Source organism: Erpetoichthys calabaricus, chromosome 1 (genome assembly GCF_900747795.2).
Source record: "Erpetoichthys calabaricus chromosome 1, fErpCal1.3, whole genome shotgun sequence".
NCBI lineage: Eukaryota > Metazoa > Chordata > Cladistia > Polypteriformes > Polypteridae > Erpetoichthys > Erpetoichthys calabaricus.
The window spans coordinates 29,211,308-29,234,833 of NC_041394.2; the positions used below are offsets into that span (position 1 = coordinate 29,211,308).

The 23,526-nt window shown below is 41.3% G+C and overlaps 1 protein-coding gene across 1 annotated transcript in view; it reads left to right on the forward strand.

Annotated features, from left to right (window-relative positions):
• Nucleotides 1-16,730, forward strand: part of LOC114648096 (cytochrome P450 2C8-like) — a 35,964-nt gene extending 19,234 nt beyond the window's left edge. Inside the window, exons 7-10 of the mRNA XM_028796916.2 lie at nt 4,381-4,522; nt 8,901-9,088; nt 11,528-11,669; nt 12,979-16,730. Of these exons, the coding sequence (XP_028652749.1) occupies nt 4,381-4,522; nt 8,901-9,088; nt 11,528-11,669; nt 12,979-13,160 (654 nt within the window). The 3' untranslated portion in view covers nt 13,161-16,730. The remainder of the gene's footprint in view (nt 1-4,380; nt 4,523-8,900; nt 9,089-11,527; nt 11,670-12,978) is intronic.
• The last annotated feature ends 6,796 nt before the right edge of the window (nt 16,731-23,526 follow it).

The window sequence follows — 23,526 nt, forward strand, 5'->3', positions numbered from 1 at the left end:
GTGGGCCTTTCAAACCTGCATCTTTGGGAAGTATCCAGCGTCCGCTCTGCCAGCTGCTAAGCCTTCCTGGCTTTTTAACAAAGGTGGCTCTTAGCAGCAGATCTGTCATTTGGAGAGCTGTGCTTTGGGAAGTCTAGGTCCAAATGAGATGCCGACATTTGGCAGTGGCTGGTTTTTATAGTCCTCTGACTGGATGGTTGGTCTAGTTGCCCTCAAGGGGAGTCTTTTCACTGCTGTAGGGGAGGAATAAGATGACACTAATTGGAAGGTGTTCCTCTGATCTGCATATGACTCTATATATCAGTACATGTGATGGGATGGGAAAGGCATGTATAGATGTACAGCCTGCTATCAGGGACTTTTCTATAAGCAACAAACTAGTGTGAATGTAGTCAATAAAAAAAACATTCCAGTATGTCTTAAAAGTATAAAAGAAGAGTGATAACTGAAAAAAATCAAAAATGCTCCAAATAAGAAAAATGACTTGTTTGTAAAGATGTAAGTAATGGACACTTAACTAGGGCTGCAGCAACATGAATGGGAAAACCTGATTGAAGCTCACAGAAAGTGAAGCACTGTAGGAGGAACTAACTATGGAAACATGTCAAGTTATTCTGTTAATTTAATCATGAAGGTTTTACCGCATTAAATTTGAATGTCCAATGGGCTTCTCTGCCTTAATAGAAGATTACTGTAATCACCATACAGTGGGTGTGGTTTCACAATCTCTGATACTGTAAATATTAAATCTGCTGTGGTATATTCTGCTCTTGTGAAGTGTAGGGTTTTACAGTGACCCTATTTAACTCTTTATTGTGTATACCTTAATAAAATGTCTAAAATCCCATACACTTAGCACTCTGTGATCAGGTACTTTAGCACCTCCTCCGCGCTTCCCTTCTACATCTGTAACCTCAGGCAATTAAACAGAGTAAATAAACAGGCAGGAGTTGTTACACATTTAAATATGTATTACTGATAAAATGGCCAAAGATATTAAGGAAGCAGAATACTATATGAATATTTGCAAATGATACCCTTACAGCCTAAGTAGCAGTGTATCTTATGTCCATAGGTGGCTCTCAGCTTATCTTCATTCTAGCTTTGCTTTGCTACCACATGACCATTGAACAGAGTTTTCAGACAGGCCACATGCTGTCTCAATATAGCTGCCAAGACTGAGTTGTCTTCAACATGGTCTTCCCTTTCATAAATAAAGGGTGAGAGAGAGAGGTAAACGTAAGGTGACCAACTTTATACCATTCTTAACACAAAACACAAATCCATGGGGTGTTGTACAGAATGGCTTCTGATCCAAAACCAATCATAAATAGCCATACTTTACACCAACAGAATTTATTTTCCAGTCATTTCCTGATCAGTTACCAATGAAAGCACCAAGGTACAAAAATATTTGATTTTAGAACACAATTTCATGTGGCAAATTAAAATACACCATCCCTGTGAAGAAAATGACTTTGACTTGAAAAATACTGAATTTACTCTTTAATATCAAAAAGTCAAGGGGCATGTCACAGACTTCAGGAAACAAGAGAGAGACCATGTTCTCACCTACATTAGAGGGACTTTGTGAAGATGGTCAGTAGCTTTAAAGTTCTTAGAGTCACCTTCACCCAAATTGGGCACAGCAATTTGAGCTGTTCACATGAAGGCTCACCAACACCTTCATTTCCTCAGATCTACATTACTAATCCACAGTTTTAATTTATGCACGGAGGCACCGATACACATGCGCAGTGCGCCGCGGCGCCCCAGAGTCAAACGCAGCGGCTTCCCAGAATCAGCAGGTGGCGCCCAAATAACACAACGTACTGCGCCGTGGCGCCCGCCCCAGAGTCAAACGCAGCGGCTTCCCAAAACGCGGCAGCTTCCCAGAGTCAGTAGGTGGCGCCCGAACAACACAACCTCTGAGCGCCCAAACAACACAACCTGTACAGTCAAACACAGCGGCTTCCCAAAACGCGGCGGAGTCCCAGAGTCAGTAGGTGACGCCCAAACAACAAAAGCGCCGTGGCGCCCGCCCCAGAGTCAAACGCAGAGGCTTCCCAAAACGTGGCGGCTTCCCAGAGTCAGTAGTTGGCGCCCGAACAACACGACCTGTGAGCTACACTTGCTCTAATCCACTGTGCCAGTAATATAGAGCACATAACGGTCACAGACTCTAACCCAGCGGCTTCCCAGACTCAGTGGCTGGCATACGAACACCACAACCTGTAAACTAAACTTTCTGTGCTCCACTCTGCCAGCAGTCGGTGTCAGCAAAGGCAACGGAACCACGTCTCCACAAAACGAAACCGCTTTAGTACAGATATGCTTAGTTAATTAAATGACATTTCCCCAGACGCACCCACCGTCCATGATATGTCATCCATCCAAATATCGGACGGAACAGAAATTGATTGCCATTCTTGGATTTCTGATTCGCTAGCGAATCGCGGGCTTACTTGTGTCTCAGAATAAAGCAGATGTGTTCATCTATCCCTGACAACTTCTACAGGCCCACCATTGAGTCACCCTGATACAGCACCTGCTCAGCACAATAAGGTTGTTCCTTAGGCAACAGGGGTTGTGTTATGCAGCAGAAGTTAAAGCCAGGCAGAGCATGGGCAGGGAATGCAGATCTGTTGCTTAAAAAGGGTTATTATATAGGAAGAATGGACATTAGGCAATTTGTTTCCTGTATAAACATAAGCCCACCCTTTTTATTTGATAACTGCTGCAAAGTTCTGTCTGTTAAGATTGATAATAGTTAATTTATGACCACCTTGCTCACTGATCGTGGTGGTAAAAGGCTCAATGCTGAAACATCTCACACCAAGTAATAGTATCATTCAAATGCGTTTGATATAGTCCAATTAGACCTAAATCATAAAAAGTGCATTCCAAATAGAGGTCCAAATGAATTGAAAGTTTAAGTGTCAGTGATGTGACTACAGCTGCCCCTTGTTGTGAACTGTAAGTACAAACGTGGTGTATAAGGAGCGTGAGGCCTCCAAAAGGCTTCATTGGTCTGGCCGGGCCTTCTTTGCCAGGCAGGAAAAGAAATTACCTCAACAGACTTTATCAAACTCTACTGGCCTGCCTTAACCTTCACAGGCCCAAAAGGGATTTATGCATTCAAAAGAAAATTAAATTTCCCTAAAACATATAAAGTCCAAACAAATAGGAGGGTAACCAACAACCTCGGCATATGCACAGAACGTTAATGAAGAATCGTGATAATCAAAGATTTTTATTAAAATAGAAAAAACAAGCAAAATGCTCAACAAAGAAAGAATAGACAAAAGGAAGTGAAAAAGTGTCAATAGACATTCCTGAATTAAAATCTTTTGGAAAAAAGCATGAGATCATAAAAATAACAACAAATCTAATATAGAATCAGTAATACTCACAAAACTCCAATTAAAAACAAAAGAATGACTGCTGGATCCTAACTTGGCTCTGAAGATAAAGTTATGCCATATGCAGCTATGACATCAAAGTGCTCCACCTCTTAGGGCTCCACCAAGGAACAAGGAATAGTTGTATTTAATACAAAAAAAAAAATAGTACATAATTACTGTAGAGCTAAACAGAAAATAAATGAAAATAAAACATTTAGCTACTCAAAAATAACAATACATAATATAACAGGGCAAATGATGAGGTAGGGCAAAATCTAAATGCTTAGGGTGCCAACTGGGCAAAACCCCATTTAATTCCAACAGAAACTGTTCCCCAGGGATAGTGCTCTTTTATAGGATTCACTGTTTCCCTCAAGCTGTCTATGGCAATCAGGTCCGAAATGAAACACCACCTTCCAGGAGTGTCTCCTTTTTATGTTGAGCAGACTAGAAGGGGCGGTACTTCCTTGGCATCATTGCCCTCAAAGGATAGTTTCTAGAGGCTGTGAGGGAAAAAGAAGATAAGATTGTTAGCGACAGCATGCCCTCTCATCCCAGGGTAGTGCCACATACTTTAGGAAACCCTTTGGTGGACATGCATTACAATCATCACACATTGATAGATAATACATCTTTCATGTACCATGCCAAAGAAAAGAGGACAGTGTCACTTTGTCTTTCACTACTCAGGTGCAGGGGTTTCTGAATTTTCCTCAGGGTACTGTTTCTCCCATAACTCAATCACATATGTTATGTAATTTAATTAGCAAATCTAAACTAGTCTGGTATGAGTGTGTACTTGAGTTGTCTTGAGTGGTCCTGTGTTATACTGAGTTACTTCCTATTTTTTGTTGATGCTGCCATTGGCCTGAATTTGTTTAAGTGAATTTGAGAATGTTGTGTTATGTTGTGTTGTGATATGTATATCTGATCATCTTCACTCAATTGTGGATTCATACTTCTCATCCTTTTCAAGGAAAGTGACAATCCATCCAACGAGTTTAACTATGAGAATTTACATATCACAGTTTTAAATCTGTTTACGGCGGGAACTGAGACCACCAGCACCACACTGCGATATGGACTGCTGATCTTCATTAAATACTCTCATATTCAGGGTAAGAACTTTCCAACCACTTGGAGCATCTAAACTTATAGTACAATAAAGAGATCTGCTGTTAGGTACTGCCATTCACGTTTAGTCAATCAGCTTTAAAGATAACCTCTAGCATAATGAAGGTGGGACTTAGTGCTGAACGACTCACAATTTCATAAGTTTTACAAGTTTTTTAAACAGCTGGTTTAGTTATGAATTTAAATGATGAAGTTTTTTTTTTGGCATGCTCAGAGTGTAATCCACGATTGTAAATGAGAATAAAGGGATCTTTGTTTCAACAGATTTTGCATTATTTTCTATGCTCTTCCAGGTTTCTGATGTCAGAGAATGAGAATAAAGCTGATTTAGATAGATAGATAGATAGATAGATAGATAGATAGATAGATAGATAGATAGATAGATAGATAGATAGATAGATAGATAGATAGATAGATAGATAGATAGATAGATAGATAGATAGATAGATAGATAGATAGATAGATAGATAGATAGATAGATAGATAGATAGATAGATAGATAGATACTTTATTAATTCCAAGGGGAAATTCACATACTCCAGCAGCAGCATACTGATACAAAAAAAATATTAAATTAAAGATTGATAATAATGCAGGGAAAAAACAGACAATAACTTTGTATAATGTTAATGTTTACCACCCCGTGGGTGGAATTGAAGAGATGCATAGTTTGGGGGAGGAACGATCTTCTCAGTCTGTCAGTGGAGCAGGACAGTGACAGCAGTCTGTCGCTGAAGCTGCTCTTCTGTCTGGAGATGACACAGTTTAGTGGATGCAGTGGATTCTCCATAATTGATAGGAGCCTGCTTAGTGCCCATCGCTCTGCCACAGATGTCAAACTGTCCAGCTCCATGCCAACAATAGAGCCTGCCTTCCTCACCAGTTTATCCAGGCGTGAGGCGTCTTTCTTCTTAATGCTGCCTCTCCAGCACACCACCGCGTAGAAGAGGACGCTCGCCACAACTGTCTGATAGAACATCTGCAGCATCTTATTGCAAATGTTGAAGGACGCCAGCCTTCTAAGGAAGTATAACCGGCTCTGTCCTTTCTTACACAGAGCATCAGTATTGGCAGTCCAGTCTAATTTATCATCCAGCTGCACTCCCAGGTATTTATAGGTCTGCACCCTCTGCACACAATCACCTCTGATGATCACGGGGTCCATGAGGGGTCTGGACCTCCTAAAATCCACCACCAGCTCCTTGGTTTTGCTGGTGTTCAGGTGTAGGTGGTTTGAGTCGCACCATTTAACAAAGTCCTTGATGAGGTTTCTATACTCCTCCTCCTGACCACTCCTAATGCAGCCCACGATAGCAGTGTCGTCAGCGAACTTTTGCACGTGGCAGGACTCCGAGTTGTATTGGAAGTCCGATGTATATAGGCTGAACAGGACCGGAGAAAGTACAGTCCCCTGCGGAGCTCCTGTGTTGCTGACCACAATGTCAGACGTGCAGTTCCCAAGACGCACATACTGAGGTCTATCTTTAAGATAGTCCACGATCCATGCCACCAGGTATGAATCTACTCCCATCTCTGTCAGCTTGTCCCTAAGGAGCAGAGGTTGGATTGTGTTGAAGGCGCTAGAGAAGTCTAGAAACATAATTCTTACAGCACCACTGCCTCTGTCCAAGTGGGAGAGGGATCGGTGTAGCATATAGATATAGATTTGCTGAAGATATTTGATATTTCTAAGAACAGCTGAAACCTGACAATATCAGATTCACAGTAGAAGGCCAACTTCTTGAAATTCCTCATAAACCATACTCATAAAGTTAAAGCACAAAATATCCAAAAGCAGACCAGTATTTCCTGATCTGATACCCAAAAGCAGGCCTAAGCCCAGGCAGTATGAAAATCTCATAATTATTCATAATGACTTATATGCCTCAAATAAACAAGATGAGAGTGGTCTTCCAGGCAACTGTGATGGAAAATCCTGACACCTGATAGTCTATTTTAAGGAAACAGGGCACATAACTAAACATGACTACAGTAACACAAAAATAAATATAACACATATTTAATAAATAATTAATAAAGCAATATTCAAAATATAATGCACAAGAGGACTGAATATATTTCCAATAACAAAATATACATGCAACATAATATACAAATAAACAACAGAAATATTAAATTAAAGAAAATCATACCAGGGCCAGGAATAAAACCTTGCCTAACCATGACAGTCAATAACACAAAACCCACAAATTATTAAGAAAACCAATATAAATAAGAAACAGTAAATTAAAAATATTGACTCAGTTATTTATTTGAAATTAGTTTCAGTTTTATATATATTGTGCTGTCTAGACACCTCATTGAAGTTGTTTAATATCTTCATCACTTGAACTTATTTGAGCTGAAGAGTGAATAAAATATGTACTTTTGTTTGTCATGAAACAGGGCATAGTGGTGTGCAGATGTCAAGGTAAGAGCTCTCCTTGAATATGGTGTGCTTTGCCTATCAAATACTTGCAAAGTAATGCACCACATTACACAGTATGCGCTTTTGCATTATGTCATTTGTGCCAGTTTTACATTTTAATCCTATTGTCAGTTTTGGAGGGGACTCCTACAGTTGTTATCAGAAGTTACATACACTCATCTTGGACATGAATGTCATTGTAATTGTGTGCCTTCAATGATTTCTTTGAACTGTTCCTTTTTTGGGGTGGAATAACCATACAACCTACATCGTTAATGACAAAAACAATTGGTGCACAAATGTGAATTTATTTTGAATTTTCTAAAATCCACACAGGGTTGAAATTATACATACAGGCTCAAATATATGCATACACACACTTAAATTTTTTAATAAGTGGAACCAAAGGTTCTACAGTGTCTTTTAACTTGACAGAGCCAAGGCCTATTAAATTCTCATTAGTGATCATGATTGACCACAGCTGGTAGCTTTTCTGTACCAGCATAAAAAGGGTTTATTTGATAGCACTCATTGGATTGACCAACACTACAAACAATGGGAAAGTCGAAGGAACTCAGTGAAGATCTAAAAAAGAGTATTGTAGATTTACACAAGTCATGAAGGTCTCTTGGAGCCATTTCAAAACAAGTGCAGATTCCAAGATCATTAGTTCAAACAATTGTATGTAAGTACAAGTTATTGGGAGTTGTCCCCACTTTGCCAAGGTCCAGAAGGACATCCAAACTGTCACCCTCAGCTGAGGGGAAATTGGTTAAGATGTTCAGGAACAACCAAGAAACCTCTAAGGCCCAAGCCTGCCAAGAACTGAAAACCACTGGAACAGCAGTGTCATTGTCTACAGTCAAGCGAGTTTTACATCAACATGGACGGAGAGGGTGCCATCCAAGAAAGAAGTCTTGTGAAAGAATGTTTTATGGTCATTCACAACAAAGATTGAGTTGTTTGGCTACAATGACAAGAGGTATGTTTGGTAGAGTAAAGTAAGGCTTTCAAACCCAAGAACATTGTACCAGCAGCATAATGCTCTGGGGCTGTTTTGCTGCCAATGGTACTGGTACATTGCACAAAGTGGATGGAATAATGATGAAGGAGGACTACCTGCAAATTCTTCAACATCGCCTCAAATCAATAGCTAGATGGTTGCAACTTGGATGCAATTGGGTGTTCCAACAGGACATTAATCCCAAATACACATCAAAACTCGTTGTGGAATGGATAAAAGCAGGTTAACATTAAGCTTTTGGAATGGCCTTCCCAAAGCCCAGACCTCAACCCTATTAGAAATTTGTGGACTATGCTTAAAAGACAGGTCTGTGTCAGGAAACCAACAATTTTAAATGAACTCTACCAAATCTGCCAAGATGAGTGTTGAAATATCCAGCCAGAATTATGCTACAAGCTTGATGATGGCTACCAAAAGCGTCTGGTCAAGGTGAAACTTGCTAAGGGACAGTCAGCCAAACATCACTTGGGAAGTATGTATATGTTTGAGCCTATATGTATAAGTTTGACCATGTGTGGATTTTAAAAAATCAAAAATAAATTCAAACTTGTGTACCAACTTCTTGTTTTTTAACACCCCAGAAAAGGAACAGAAAAGCCCACCATTACCATGACATTCATGTCCATGATGAGTGCATGTAAACTTCTTTTCACAACTGCAAATATCATGCTTGGATTAGAAAACATTTTCACATTTTAAAAGGTTAGATGTTGCAATGTTTTATTCCCTTTGTATGTGAATTAAATTAAAATTTAAATCATATTCCATTAGACAAAAAATCAGTCTATTACAACTAATAAGAAAAACTATAGACTTATTTTATTTCAGTTAAAAAATTTTCAGTAGAAACAGACTTTAAGTAACCAAAACTATCAGCTTTGTGCCACTGAGACTGTTTCATTATATGTAGAAAATATCCAGAAGGAGATTGACACAGTGATTGGTCGAGACCGGGCTCCTGCCATGCAGGATCGGAGGAAGATGCCCTACACTGATGCTGTAATCCATGAAATCCAGAGGTTCATTGATCTCATTCCTTTAAATGTGCTTCACAAGACAACAATGGACACCACCCTCAGGGGCTACTTCATCCCAGCAGTGAGTCTCTTTTTTAACTTGAAATGAAGGTACCATTAGACATTTTCCTAATAAAATGTACACCGGAGGCAACAATTTGACATAAAAACTCAACTTTTCTTCCTTTTTTGCATATTGTATATTCTTCTATTTAATTTTAGAAGTGATTGCTTTATCTCTATTACAGGATGACACCATGGAACAATGGTGCCTCATGGATCCATCCTTTTGAGTTTGAATCCATATACCCCAAAATCATCTGTTGTGTTAATTTGAAGTACTAAACTTTCCTCTGTGTGAATAAGTGCTTAAACGGGCCTTGTGCCTGATGTTAGGTTTAGGTTAAGGTTTAAGCTGGTTTGAGATTGTTATGTTATATCAAATATACTCATGGAGTCTCTGCTGTAATTTAAATCAACCTCCATTCACTGTACCTTCAGCTTATTACATTAATGCCACTGCATGATTTCAAATGATAAAGGTCACTAATGATTTTAACTCTGTGTTTAGCAACAGCATTAACTGCAGTTTGAAGTGGTGATATTATGACAAAGTCTCTATATTTGAATCCTAGCCCAGTGTCCATATGTCCTGAGCAGTGTTTGCCAGCCTTGTCTATGTCCTAAACACCTAGGAAATGTTTGATTTGCCGTATATACTCATGGATAAGTTCTCCCGCGGATAAGTCAGGGTTTGATTTTACCATATAATTTCCTGTATTTTATAATGTTGGTCATATAAGTCGAATATGGAAAACTCACACTATTGATCCAAGAGATTATGATATGCTAACGCCCACCTGAGAGAGTAACCACGGAGCACATTGCCTTTTTTTGTATGTATTGTGCCTACGTGACAACATGGTAATACCCAAACTATTCCGAAGCAACGTTTGCACTGTTTCGTTTTTTTTGTATCTCACTCCCTCATGCACCTTTATCGTAAGAGCATCCCTTATCTATGATGGAGCGTTCGATCAGAAGAAAATATGAAGCTGGTTTTAAATTAAATGTCGTTGAAGTGGCGAAAGAAGTAACTGCGCTGCTGCAAGAAAATTTGATGAGTCTGAGAAACTGGTGCGAGATTGGAGGAAGCAAGAAGATGTAAAAAAAAAAAAAAATTAAGGGTCGCATTTTTGAATGGGCATATAAGTCGGGGTCTTATTTTATGATCGATTTTTTGGGTTTCAAGACCTGCCTGACTTATACTTGAATATATTCGATATGTTCTCATCCCTGCAAAAGTAATACAGTATCACATTTGACAATGAAATTTCTCATTTTGAACCACAAATTGAACCACATTCAGCACTGTGGGTTAACAAGCTGAACTAAAAAAAAATAAGCTTTTAACTCAGTGTATAAAATTTAAATATAAATTGAACAATTTACCTTAGTATACTGTATCTCAGTAATTTTGTAAATGTGTTCCCAGTCCCCAAGCATAGAAACTGAATTGAAAATCTGGGGTTTGGAATATCTCACAAAACATCAAGCGGCACGAGGAAATGACACGTGATCAATGATCGAGGGGTTTGAAGGCTTAGAGACTCCTGTGAAGCAACAGGTTCATGTGCACCACTAAGTAATGAGACATGGTCGATGAGTTTTGCACTGCAATTCAAAAACAAATCTGCTACACTGTTAAAATATCTGTGTTACTGCTAGGACCGCCAGCATGAGAGATAAACTGAGTGTGGGCAGCAGGTGTTGAATCCAGGTCCTTCCACCTTGTCTCCCCTGGCAAAAATGTCAATCAAACCTCAAAATAAGTGTCATTTCACAATTAGGACCTATACAGAAATCAGTGCTAGACCTTACCCTTCTGTGCAGATAATTGCAATGTCCAAATTTCATTCACTTAAAAAAAGTTATTCACCTTTATGAATGCTCCATCTATAGCAAGTAACCAACAAGAATACACTTTTCTGAGGCTCATTCACAGGTGACAATTGCACACACAATGCTTCATTCATTTCATTTCATAGAACAGGAGCACTAGCTAACAAATGACATATAAATGACAGCACACTGCCTGACACCAGTTTTACCACGATAAAGTCAGACAACACCTCATTAAATTTTGGTGAATTGTGACACAGCCATCCACTTTGTCTCAGCCCCTTAAATGCCATCTTGCATCCCAAGCTGAGAACTTCTGGTGTAGTGTCTGTATGTTCTTTTTCTGTTGGGACAGATTTGCTCTGAGTAATTTGGTTTCCTCTAACCACTTAAAGAATTGAGTTTTTCTGTGATGGACTGAATATTGACTTGTAGTGATAAAGACTTGGACTCACATTGCCCGTGACCTTCTAATAAAAAAAAGATACAGAATTAAAGATTTAATTGAGGAAATAAATACTGAATTGCATTTTAAATGTGTGCTATGCATTTATTTAAAACAAGTAATTCTTTAACATTATATGTCAAGCACCTTTTGTTCTTTCTCTTGGTGATACAGGGTACAATAATAGCCCCTATGCTTCATTCCGTACTGTATGACAAGACAAAGTGGGCAACCCCTCATTCCTTCAACCCCAATCATTTCCTAGATGAAAATGGCTGCTTCAAAATGAATCCAGCTTTCATGCCCTTTTCCACAGGTACAAATGTTTTATTGAATTCTTCGAAGTGTAACCTTTGCGAGGTGTTTTCAGTGAGAAATCTGCCATTGTCTGGTGTCCCTTTGTGTTTTCCTTTTGAAGAAAGCTGTGTACTCTTCCAAATGTATGTGAAACTTTTTCCTTCAGAGTACAATACAGTGAATATAAGAACTGTTTAGTCATGAAAATGATTCTACAGAATTCATAAACTCAAACCAGGCAATGTTCAAAAGTTTGTGTCAAAAAAGAATAGGATTCACAGGAGTGACTAAAAATGGTTTCTGATATTTCTAAATATTAAACACCAAACAATATGCACTTACCTATTTCACACAATGTGCATAACATTTCAGTATTCAATATCATATGTTGATAAGTCAGTGAGAAGACTTCATTGTACATTTGCAAACTGTGCCCTGATATTCATCCTGCCATCTGTTAAAACAACAAAAAACATGTCCTATATTTTAACTATAATTTACCTTTGTATTTTTTTGGATACGTTTTTTTCCAATAATTATAGGTTAGTCCTTTCCATTAATGCTCACTCTTCACTTCACAGTGAAGTACACCTAAAGAATGTCATTCAGTGCTAATGGGTGGCACATTAGTTAAGTCTTCTGCCTCACAGATCTTACATCCACAATTTGAATATGTTATTGTTCTACCAGCAAGGTAATCAGTCTATGAAGTAGAAGGATCAGGAAGTAAAACGTTGTTCAGTAACATTAAATTTCAGGAGGAGTTCAGTACCTAACTTCTTTCCTACTTTCCAAAAAGTTCTCACCATCCAAAATAATAAATCATAGCCTGATTTTGTAAATATGACCCTATCACAACAATACTACATAATCAAACCCTGCTATACAACCAAATGCCGGTCTCTCAACTCTGTTTACTTACATTAAAAGTAGAGCATTACTTTTATCCTGAATAGCAGACTTTGACTACATTACATATTCTTTTTTATGTCAAGTATATAATATTAACCAACATATTGTTATTTTATATTGCAGGAAAGGTTTGTGTTCTGTTTGGTTTAGAGCTCTTCACTTATGATGATCAATTAATCTTGTCGTCTAACACTTGTTCCTAAATAGTTCCATAGATTGATTTTTCCTCAATTAATGTTGACATATTTTGTAAGTTCCTTTGGATTAAAGCCTCTATTAAGCAAATAAATGTAAATGGTCAGGCAAGTAAGTAAGCACCTCACTGTATTCTGAAAAAGTGATAATTCTACTTCGACTACTACTATTATTCCTTATGTCTAATGTATCTTATTAATTAAAATATCTTTATATTGCAGGAAAGCGCCTCTGTGCAGGTGAAGGTCTGGCCAGGATGGAGCTCTTCTTGTTTTTTACCACCCTCCTGCAGAACTTCTCATTTCGCTCCACAGAGGATCTTGCTCATATCAACCTGTTACCAGATTCCAAATCATTTTTTAGAAGGCCCCAGCCATATACGTTTATGGCCATACCACGATAGGTAATACATTTTAACATAGAGTTGCCCAAATTCAAGAAGAGATTAAATATATAAACTATGCTTAAAAATGATTTCAGCTCTTTTTAATTTCAATATTAGAAATACACACATTGAGCAAATCATTAGATCCACTATTCTAATCCTGAGGAAGGCCTCCTTTTGCTGTTAATTTAACCTCAATTGTTTGTGGCGTGGATTCCACAAGATTTTGGAAACATTCCTATGAGATTCTGCTCTATGTCGATATGATTGCATTATGCAGTTTCTGCAGGTTTGTCTGCTATAAATTCATGCTGTGAATCTCCTGTTCTACCACACAGTGGTGAATTTAGGTATGGACAACACGGGGTGCCCACACCAAAAAATTCACAATGGTGATTACAGCCTGAACTAGTAGTTCGATTAGTGGTGCCATTTATGAAATTTAAGGGGTGCACATTCTGTAACTTCTACAGTATGTACTCAAAGAGGGCCCCCATTTAAGGAATCAGGACACTGACAGGAAAACCTCCATACCCATGTTTGGTTCTAAATAGGCTACAACCAGCACTGCTATCACATCCCAAAACTATTGTTATTTTCAGATCTGGTGACTGGAAAGATCACTGAAAAAAACTGAATTCATGGTTATGTTCATGAAACAAATTAGATGATGACTTTTGTTATGTAACATGGTACATTATCATGCTGGAAGTAGCCATTAGAAAATGAAAAAAAAGTCACCATGAAGTCACCACATTGTTGGCAACAACACTCAAATAAGCCATGTGACGGCACTGTGGTTTCATTCAAGCTATGATTTATTGGTATAGATAGATAGATAGATAGATAGATAGATAGATAGATAGATAGATAGATAGATAGATAGATAGATAGATAGATAGATAGATAGATAGATAGATAGATAGATAGATAGATAGATAGATAGATAGATAGATACTTTATTAATCCCAATGGGAAATTCACATTCTCCAGCAGCAGCATAATGATACAATAAATAATATTAAATTAAAGAATGATAATAATGCAGGTGAAAAACAGACAATAACTTTGTATAATGTTAAATGTTAACGTTTACACCCCCGGGTGGAATTGAAGAGTCGCATAGTTTAGGGGAGGAACGATCTCCTCAATCTGTCAGTGGAGCAGGACAGTGACAGCAGTCTGTCGCTGAAGCTGCTCTTCTGTCTGGAGATGATACTATTTAGTGGATGCAGTGGATTCTCCATAATTGATAGGAGCCTGCTGAGCGCCCTTCGCTCTGCCACAGATGTTAAACTGTCCAGCTCCATGCCAACAATAGAGCCTGCCTTCCTCACCAGTTTGTCCAGGCGTGAGGCATCTTTCCTCTTAATGCTGCCTCCCCAGCACACCACCGCGTAGAAGAGGGTGCTCGCCACAACTGTCTGAAACCACTACCACCAGCCTGGACTGTTGACATAAAGCAGGTTGCATGCATGGATTTATGTTGTTGGCAGTAAATTCTAACTCTTCCATCTGTTTACCTGATCGAAAATTAATATTCAGACCAGGGTGGGTTTTTTATTTTTCAGTTTTTAAATGTCTAGCTTTGGTGAGCCTGTGCCCCCTGCAACCTCAGCTTTCCATTCTTCATGAGTGGAACCCATCATAGTCTTCTTCTGTTGTAGCCCATCCACCTCAAGGGTTGACATTGTGTATTCTGAGATGCTTTTCTGCTCACCATAGTTGTACAGAGTGGTTATCTGAGCTACCATAGCCTTTCCATAAACTTGAACCAGTCTGGCCATGCTCTTCTGACGTACCTCACCAACAGGGTGTTTCTGTCTTCAGAATTGTCAGTCACTAGACGTTTTGTAGCACTATTTTTAGTAAACTCTAGAGACTGTTGTTCATGAAAATCCCAGGAGATCAACAGATACAGAAATACACAAACCAGCCCATCTGGAACCAACAATTATGTCTTAACACTTTTAAATTTTAATGTGCTGCTGCTGTGATAGTTCATTCAGTTACGTGGCACCTAAGTGGGGTATATTCAATCATTTAAGGTGTATTTTAGTGACAGCATTACTAGCTTTTTGATTACTGTAAAGTAGCCCCAGTGGTTGGTAGTGCTGCCTCGTGTCCCCAGTAACCCAGGTTTGATTCCAAGACAAACCATTATCGGTGTGGAATTTGCATGTTTTCCTCCTGTCTCCATGTGTTTCCTTTGAAATCACCAGGTTTAAAATGTTACTTTCTTAGCAATACCTACTTGAGAATCAATGGCACAGTGTCTCAGTGATTTACAGTTGTTAGGTACCAAAGCTACTTTTACTTCCAGAGTTTAATACAAGTGTTTAGAGCAGACTTTTTTGGTTAAATGATAACAAACCTTAGATACTAACTTGTCTTGGCACAAATTGTATGCAGTGTGTATCCCCAGAATTGCTATTGACTCAGAAAATACCTTTTATTAAAGCAGAATTAAGCACGGACACTAGCATGTGAACCCAAAAAATTTCCATTATTGTCACATACCAGTTCAACTCAAAAACACAGAACTTCATAACTCTTTACTTTATTAATAAATTAAAAATTGTAATACTTAGATTTGTTCATGTATGTTTACGTGCTATAAATGCCCATGCAACTGATGACTTGTTTGGGGTGAAAATGTGATGAAGTGACTATGGGGTCCATGTTAGTGTGGTAGTTTTTACATAAGATCAGTGAAACTCGAACTCAGTGGGTGCCTGCGCAGCTGAGGTGTTGTGCTGCCATGGGGTAGTTGGTGTGGAGGCGATCTCATCTGTTCCACATCAGCACTTCACAGACTAACTAGCACAATGTGCCCACCAGAGTATAAAGGGAGAATGAACATGACAGAGGGAAAAAAATTACAATGAATTAACAAGAGGAGAAAGAAACAGGAGGTTAAAGGATAGGAAGAAAAGAAAGTAGATCAGGATTGTGGCTGCTATGATGCTGCAGTGATGCTATGGGGAGGAGGCAAGCTGTCCCAGGTGGAGCAAGTGGATGGCACCTACAGAGTAAGGTCGTTCCTGATAAGTTCCCAGGGAACAGGAGCAACCAGCTGCTCTGAGAGATTAATGTGGACACCAAAGGAGCAGGAGTTGTAAATATACAGAAAAATATCACAAAGTGAATGTGCTGCTAAATACATGCATAAACATCCAGACAATCACAGGGCTGTTGTTACCAAATACACCTCAAAACATATTGATACATACAGAGAAACTTGCAAACCAATAAAGATGTTTGCCTTGGCTCCAAAATATGCAGTGTTGGGTGTAATTATAATTCACACGTTGATTATGAATCTAGGATCTAGGGTGATAACTTGAAAGCTGCTGGTTCGAGTCCTGGCAGTGACAAAAGGAATGCTACTCCATTGGGCCCTTGAGCAAGGCTCTAAACCTGCAATTGTTCCAAGGACACTGGACAAATAGCAAACCCTGTACTCTGACCCCAAAACTCACTGTGTGTCTCTGGCTAGTAAGTTGGGGTATGAAAAAAATGACAAATTCATAATACAAGAAATTGTATATGGCAAATAAAGGATTTAAAACAAACAAATGAATACATTCTTATAGCCTTGATTGTTAAATGTTGTTGTACTTTAAAATTGAATAATTGTTTTACTTTAATATGGACTGATTAACTACCTTGTAACTGCCGACCCCTTACCCAGCCGGAAGCTACACCTCCAGGACCTGTGGCCTGTATAATTTACTGAAGTTAAATCTAACTATCAAGCTGTACCTCTAACAAATTAAACTTTTCCCCCCACACTCGACGGTGTAAATATAAGCACACAAAAGCTGATATGTAAAATTAAATGATTAATGATATTAAATGAAATAAGACAAATGCAAAATAGAAATATATACATATATAAATATAAATATCCCTCCACCACAGCAACAACGAGACACCACCATATATAAATACAACAAACCTTCCCTTGTCCCTGTAACATATAACAAACAACAAACAACAACAATGAATGATATACGGAATGAAAGATCGTGAATTTGAGTCCAGTTATAAAAACTGTCCTGAATACGGATGACTGAACTAGAGATAAAGGAGTTGTTTGATTTTCCTATTCAATTGGAGCAACCTCACCGTGATTCTTCGGCGTGTGGTGAATGATGTTCCGACCCCAGGGTCTCTGCAGATGAGGGATGGAAGACAGTCCGGCAAAATGAAAAACAAACTGGTGCGAAGGCGCGATGTGAAAAAACAGCAGGTAAGTTGAATCCGTGGTTGGAAAAAATGGTCTCCTTTCTTCTCTCCTTCTCTTTTTTACTCCTCTCTCCTGATTGCTTAAATAGTCCTGTGACGGCTGTAATTGATTAATAGTGAACAGGTGTTTTCCAGGTTTGGGGTTGTGGTCTCCTTCCATCATCGGGGACGGCATTCACTGACACACACATAAACAGCAAACGGGACAATGGAGACAAGACGCACTCAGTACTAACATTTGACAACACTAGAAACTATGTAACCCCGCTACAACCTGGAATGTGTGGTGCAAATTAAATCTTTAGACACTTTGCTGTGGTCAGGAGGATCCTGTTTACTTTAATTATCTGTTATTTTCTTATATTAACATGAAGTGCAGGGAACTTTCTGTAAACATCTCTGATCAGGTTATGGAGAGGCATAGACCAGGAAAAGGGTAATAAAATAATTTCTAAAGCTTTGAGTATTACCAGGAGCACAGTGGTCTCATTGTTTGTGAAATGGAAGAAATTTAGAACCACCACAGCTCTTCCAGGTGTTGGTCGTCTGGCCAAATTGAGTAACCAGGCAAGAATGGTCTTGGTCAGTGCGATAACCAAGAACCCAATGGTCAATCTAAGATAGCTTCAGAAGTCCTGTGCCGAAATGGATGAAACTGTCAGAAGGACAACAATCTCACCTGCATTCCATCAATCAGGTGTTTATGGTAGAGTAGCTAGATGGAAGCCACACTTGAGTAAAAGGCGTTTGAGAGTTTTAACATCTCTGACAGCATGAGATAAACTCACTTCTGGTTTGAAGAGAGAAAAATTGAACAATTTGGGCAGAACTCTAAGCACTATGTTTTCTGAAGACCAGGAACTGCTCATCACCTGCCTAATATCATCTGTATGTTGAATTATGGGGGTGACTGCATCCTACTATTGGGATGCTTCTTAATGGTAGGTGCAAGGAGAGTTCATAATAGAGGGAAGGACGAATGCAGCTAAATACAGAGAGGTCCTTGAAGTAAACCTGCTACAGAGTGACCTCCACCTCAGTCTGGAAGAACAGTTCACCTTCCAGCACAACAATGACCTAAAGTATACTGGAGTAGCTTTGAAACATACAGTATCTCTGAATGTCCTTGAGTGGCTCGGTCAAGACTGACTTAAACTCCATAGAACATGTTTGGAGAGACCTGATGATGGCTTACAGAACCTTACAGATCTAACAAAAGACTTAGAGGATCTGCAAGGAAAATTGGGATTAACTGCTGAAATCTGGGTCTGCAAAACTTGTAGAAACTTACTCAAGAAGAGCTGAAGCTATAAATGCTGCTAAGGGGCTTCCAGAAAGTATTGAATTAAGAATCCAAATTATTTAAATGAATGGTAGAATTCAGTTCTTGATTTTTTCCACTTTGTCATTATGGATTATTGTGTGTACATTTATGGACAAAACTAGCAAAATACCCGTGCTTCGCAGGTATATATATATATATACACACACACACACATAAATATATATATACATTGTCACACACGTGTGTTTAGGAGACAGCTAAAGGGCTTAAATACAGGTAGTTCCATGCCAGACCGGGGGGGGGGGGGGGGGGGTTGGGGAGGGGGGGCGGAGTGCACTAATTTTCCCTCTCGATCTTTTGCAGACCATTCTAGGGAAATCCCACCCGGCTCTGGGGCAGCCACTGACGTCACTTCTGGTTCCGGTCGGGATGTCATCACTTCCGCTACTGGCCTTTAAAGCTGCCATCTTGCTACCTGGAAGTCAGTTCTGCTTTGGACTCGATTGAATGAACATGTCTCTGTTCTTTGATAGCTTTTGCAGCCATAATCGATTAAATGGGTGGCTGCCCCAAACCTTCTTGATGTCTTTTGGTCATTTTTCTGACAGTGGCGTAGTCGGCAGGATGGAGGGATCCCTGAAGAGAACGGAACCGGACCTGAATCATGTCCAGGTGGGAGAGTACCTGGGCCGAGCTTTCGGGTGGGGAGTGCGTCTCGGGTTTCGGAAAGAACCGGTGCAGACTCCGCTCCCTTTGTCTATCTCTAGGTCACCTCAATTGAATAAGGAGAGTGTCGTTGCCCAGACGTGGGCTGGTCTCTATGGGGGATACGATGGGGACTTATTATGCTCTCTCGGAGGAGAGAGCTGTCCGTTCCACCGGGGCTAAGGTCCCAGAGGAAGGTGGACATTCCCCAGACCAGCAGGTGAAGAAAATTAAAAACTGGAGGTTTAACCCTGAACGGTCTATCCAAGAACAGCTAGACGTTCTATGGGAAGAGGTGGCCGGCTGGTTAAGGCCCGCTGAATGTACCACCTTTCAGGTAGTGAAAAAAGTGGCCTGTTTTTTGTTCATAAATAGCCTGCCAGAGCATTTCACCCACCCGGTCTGGGGAGAATTTGCAAACATAAACGAGCTCATTGAGCTCATAGAAACATCTAGGGCGGCCTCGCAATTTGAGAGGGCTGAACGGTCCTTAAGTAGAAGCCGTAGAGATTACGTCCCTCTTACACTGCCCTCTCGACATACACTGGAGTTTGCATCGGAGTCCCCGATCCCGCGGGCGCGGTCCTCGCTCGGAGGCGAGGCGGAATGTAAGTGGAGAAAGAGGGATGGGTTGTGTGCGCTTTCAAACCCCCTGGCTTTGGCTCATAAAGGTGAGGTCATAGTAAATGGCCACAAGGTAGAAGCCTTATTTGATTCCGGCAGCAACATTTCTGTTGTTGATTGCCGATATGTACTACCGCGACAGTTGTTAAAAACAAAGACCAGAATTACCTGTGTACACGGAGATGTCCGCGCCTATGACTCCGCCCGGTGTTTCATCTGCCACGGAGGAATACTACGAAAACTCGTTGTAGCTGTACATCCAAATCCACCATGTGCGGTGATTCTCGGGCGGGACTGGTCTGACATTAAAAGCGGTGCAGTACTGATCTCGCCTTATTCAAAATTAGGCCTAGTAACTGATGGGAATACACCGTCTCAGGTTGTCTCCACACCGTGTATGCAGCTGGTGGAGAGAGATATGGGAAACCCCGAGGAGGACGGAGAGCTTCCCGGCCCGTCGCGGACGAATACGTCATCAGTCCGCACCTCACCAGAGCGGGACGACTCTCCGCCCCTTGAGGTCAGCCCGGACCCTCTCTCAGATCTGAGCTTTCAATTCAGACAAACACCGGCATCATTTAGAAGGGAGCAGTGGAATGATGATTCCCTTAAGTTTGCGAAGAATGTAGTAGTCCTCGCCAAAGGCTAACGCACCAATCAGCCCATGCCACAAGGACCCCACTTTGTGTTAGAAAATGAATTATTATATCGGGTCAGTGAACACGAGGGGGGAGTGCGGAAGTTGCTGCTAATTCCACGAACTTTCCGGCGGCAAGTTTGTGAGTTAGCGCACGCCCATCTCCTAGGAGGCCACTTGGGCACCGAAAAAACTTTAGAGCGTATTAAGCTCCGCTTTTATTGGCCGGGAATTAACGAGGAGGTTCGCCGCTTCTGTGTTTCGTGCCCGGAACGTCAGCTGCGGCAAATTCCTAGGAGGGACCGTGCTCCTCTCGTTCACCTCCCCTTAATTGATGTTCCCTTTGAAAGGATAGGGGTCGACATAGTGGGACCCCTGGAACCCTCGGCCCGAGGACATTAATATATATTAGTCCTCGTGGATTATGCGACCCGATATCCAGAAGCTGTCCCATTGTGCTCAGCAAATTCTAAAGCAATCGCACGGGCACTAATGGAGGTCTTTGTGCGAGTTGGAATCCCTAAAGAAGTCCTTATGGACCAAGGGAAGCCGTTTACCTCGGAGACGTTCAAGGAAACGGCCAAGTTACTCAAAATAAAGCACTTGAGAACCGCGGTGTATCATCCTCAAACCGATGGTTTAGTAGAGAGATTTAATCAGACTCTCAAACAGATGCTTCACAAGGTGGTCAGCGGGGATGGGAGGAATTGGGATCAGCTCCTCCTCCTCGTACTCTTTGCCTACCGGGAAGTCCCGCAAGCCTCAACGGGGTTCTCACCCTTTGAATTATTATATGGGCGACAACCCCGGGGCATATTGGACATTCTAAAGGAAGGTTGGGAAGGAGAGGCCCTTCCCACAACTAATATTTTGGAATATATCGCGCAGTTACGCGATAGATTTGCGAAGATTCGACCCATATTAAAAAGTCACATGCAAGAGGCGCAATCAGCACAGGCCCACTATTACAACCGTGGCATGACACTCCGGGAGTTCCAGCCGGGGGATCGAGTCATGGTATTGGTTCCCACCTCCCACTTTAAGCTACTTGCCCACTGGCAAGGGCCATACGAAGTTAAAGAGCGAAAAGGGCTCGTCGACTATTTGGTGAAACAACCCAATCGTCGACCGAGAGAGCGGATATATCACGTGAACCTGCTGAAATCGTGGAAGGAAAGGGACCCTGATCCCACCTCCGGCCAGCCCCGCTCCCTTTTTGCTCAAAGTAATACCCTTAACTTCGGGTCTAATTTAAATAACCGACAGAGGCGGGAGCTAGAGATAGTTATCTCGTCCGTCCTGGAGGTGGTTGACGAAATCCCCGGAAGGACTTCTCTGGTTGCCCATGACATTGTGACTGAACCCGGGGTCATAGTCCGAGAACGCCCGTACCGCCTTCCCAGAAAGCAGAAGTGGAACTGGAAATCAAGCGCATGCTGGATCTAGGAGTCATAGAGGAGAGTCATAGTCCCTGGTCCAGCCCAATTGTCTTGGTTCCTAAGCCCGACGGAAGTTGGAGGTTTTGCAATGACTTCCGTCGACTTAATCAGGTCTCACTATTTGATGCTTATCCCATGCCTCGAGTGGACGACCTCCTTGAGAGGCTTGGACAGGCAGAGTACTTGACCACACTTGACATGACCAAAGGGTACTGGCAGGTTCCTTTAACGGACTCCGCAAAGGGTAAAACCGCGTTTAGCACCCCTAGTGGGCACTGGCAGTATCGTGTCCTTCCATTCGGGTTACATGGGGCTCCTGCAACTTTCCAGCGTCTGGTGGACAAAGTGCTCCACCCCCATAACACGTATAGTGCTGCCTACCTGGATGACGTTGTCATCTATTCCAGCACCTGGAAGGAACACCTACAGCTCGTTGGAGCCGTGTTACGGACATTGGGAGAAGCCGGTCTTCGCATCAACCCAAAGAAATGTTTCTTTGGATTGGAGGAAGCCAAGTATTTAGGCTACCTGGTGGGTCGTGGTACGGTGAAGCCACAGTGCTCTAAAATACAAGCCATTTTGACATGGCCCCGTCTGTGAACCAAGCGGCAAGTCCAGGCATTTCTCGGATTAGCTGGGTATTACCACCGGTTTGTACCACGTTTTTCGGAGACAGCCGTGCCCTTGACTAATTTGACAAAGAAGAGGGCTCCTAACACTGTGGTATGGACTGATATGACTGAGGCAGCCTTCAGTGACTTAAAAAGGGCCCTGACGTCGGCACCCGTTTTAAAGGCGCCTGATTTTTCACGGCCTTTTATTCTCCAGAAGGAGGCTTCGGACACAGGCCTAGGGGCAGTGCTGAGCCAAAGTGTCGATGGTGCTGAACACCCCATCATGTTTCTGAGCCGGAAACTGTTGGATCGGGAGACCAGATACGCGGCAGTGGAGAGGGAGGCTCTTGCGATTAAGTGGGCGATCACACAGTTGAGATACTACCTCTTGGGTCGGGAGTTTACTCTAGTCACGGACCATGCCCCTTTACAGTGGATGGCCCTACACAAAGAGTCTAACCCGCGAGTCACGAGGTGGTTCCTCGATCTGCAACATTACAAGTTTTCGCTCATTCATCGGAAGGGTTCCCTACATGCCAATGCCGATGCTCTCTCCTGTGTTCACGACCTCTCGGTGCAGGACGCCCGACCCGATGGGTCTGGGCTAAGGGGGGGGCCCTGTCACACACGTGTGTTTAGGAGACAGCTAAAGGGCTTAAATACAGGTAGTTCCATGCCAGACCGGGGGGGGCGGAGTGCACTAATTTTCCCTCTCGATCTTTTGCAGACCATTCTAGGGAAATCCTGTTTGCCCATTACATGCATAAATGTATACATTTTTTGGTGTACCTACCCGAGAACACGCGACATGACCCGGCAGTTAAAAGTA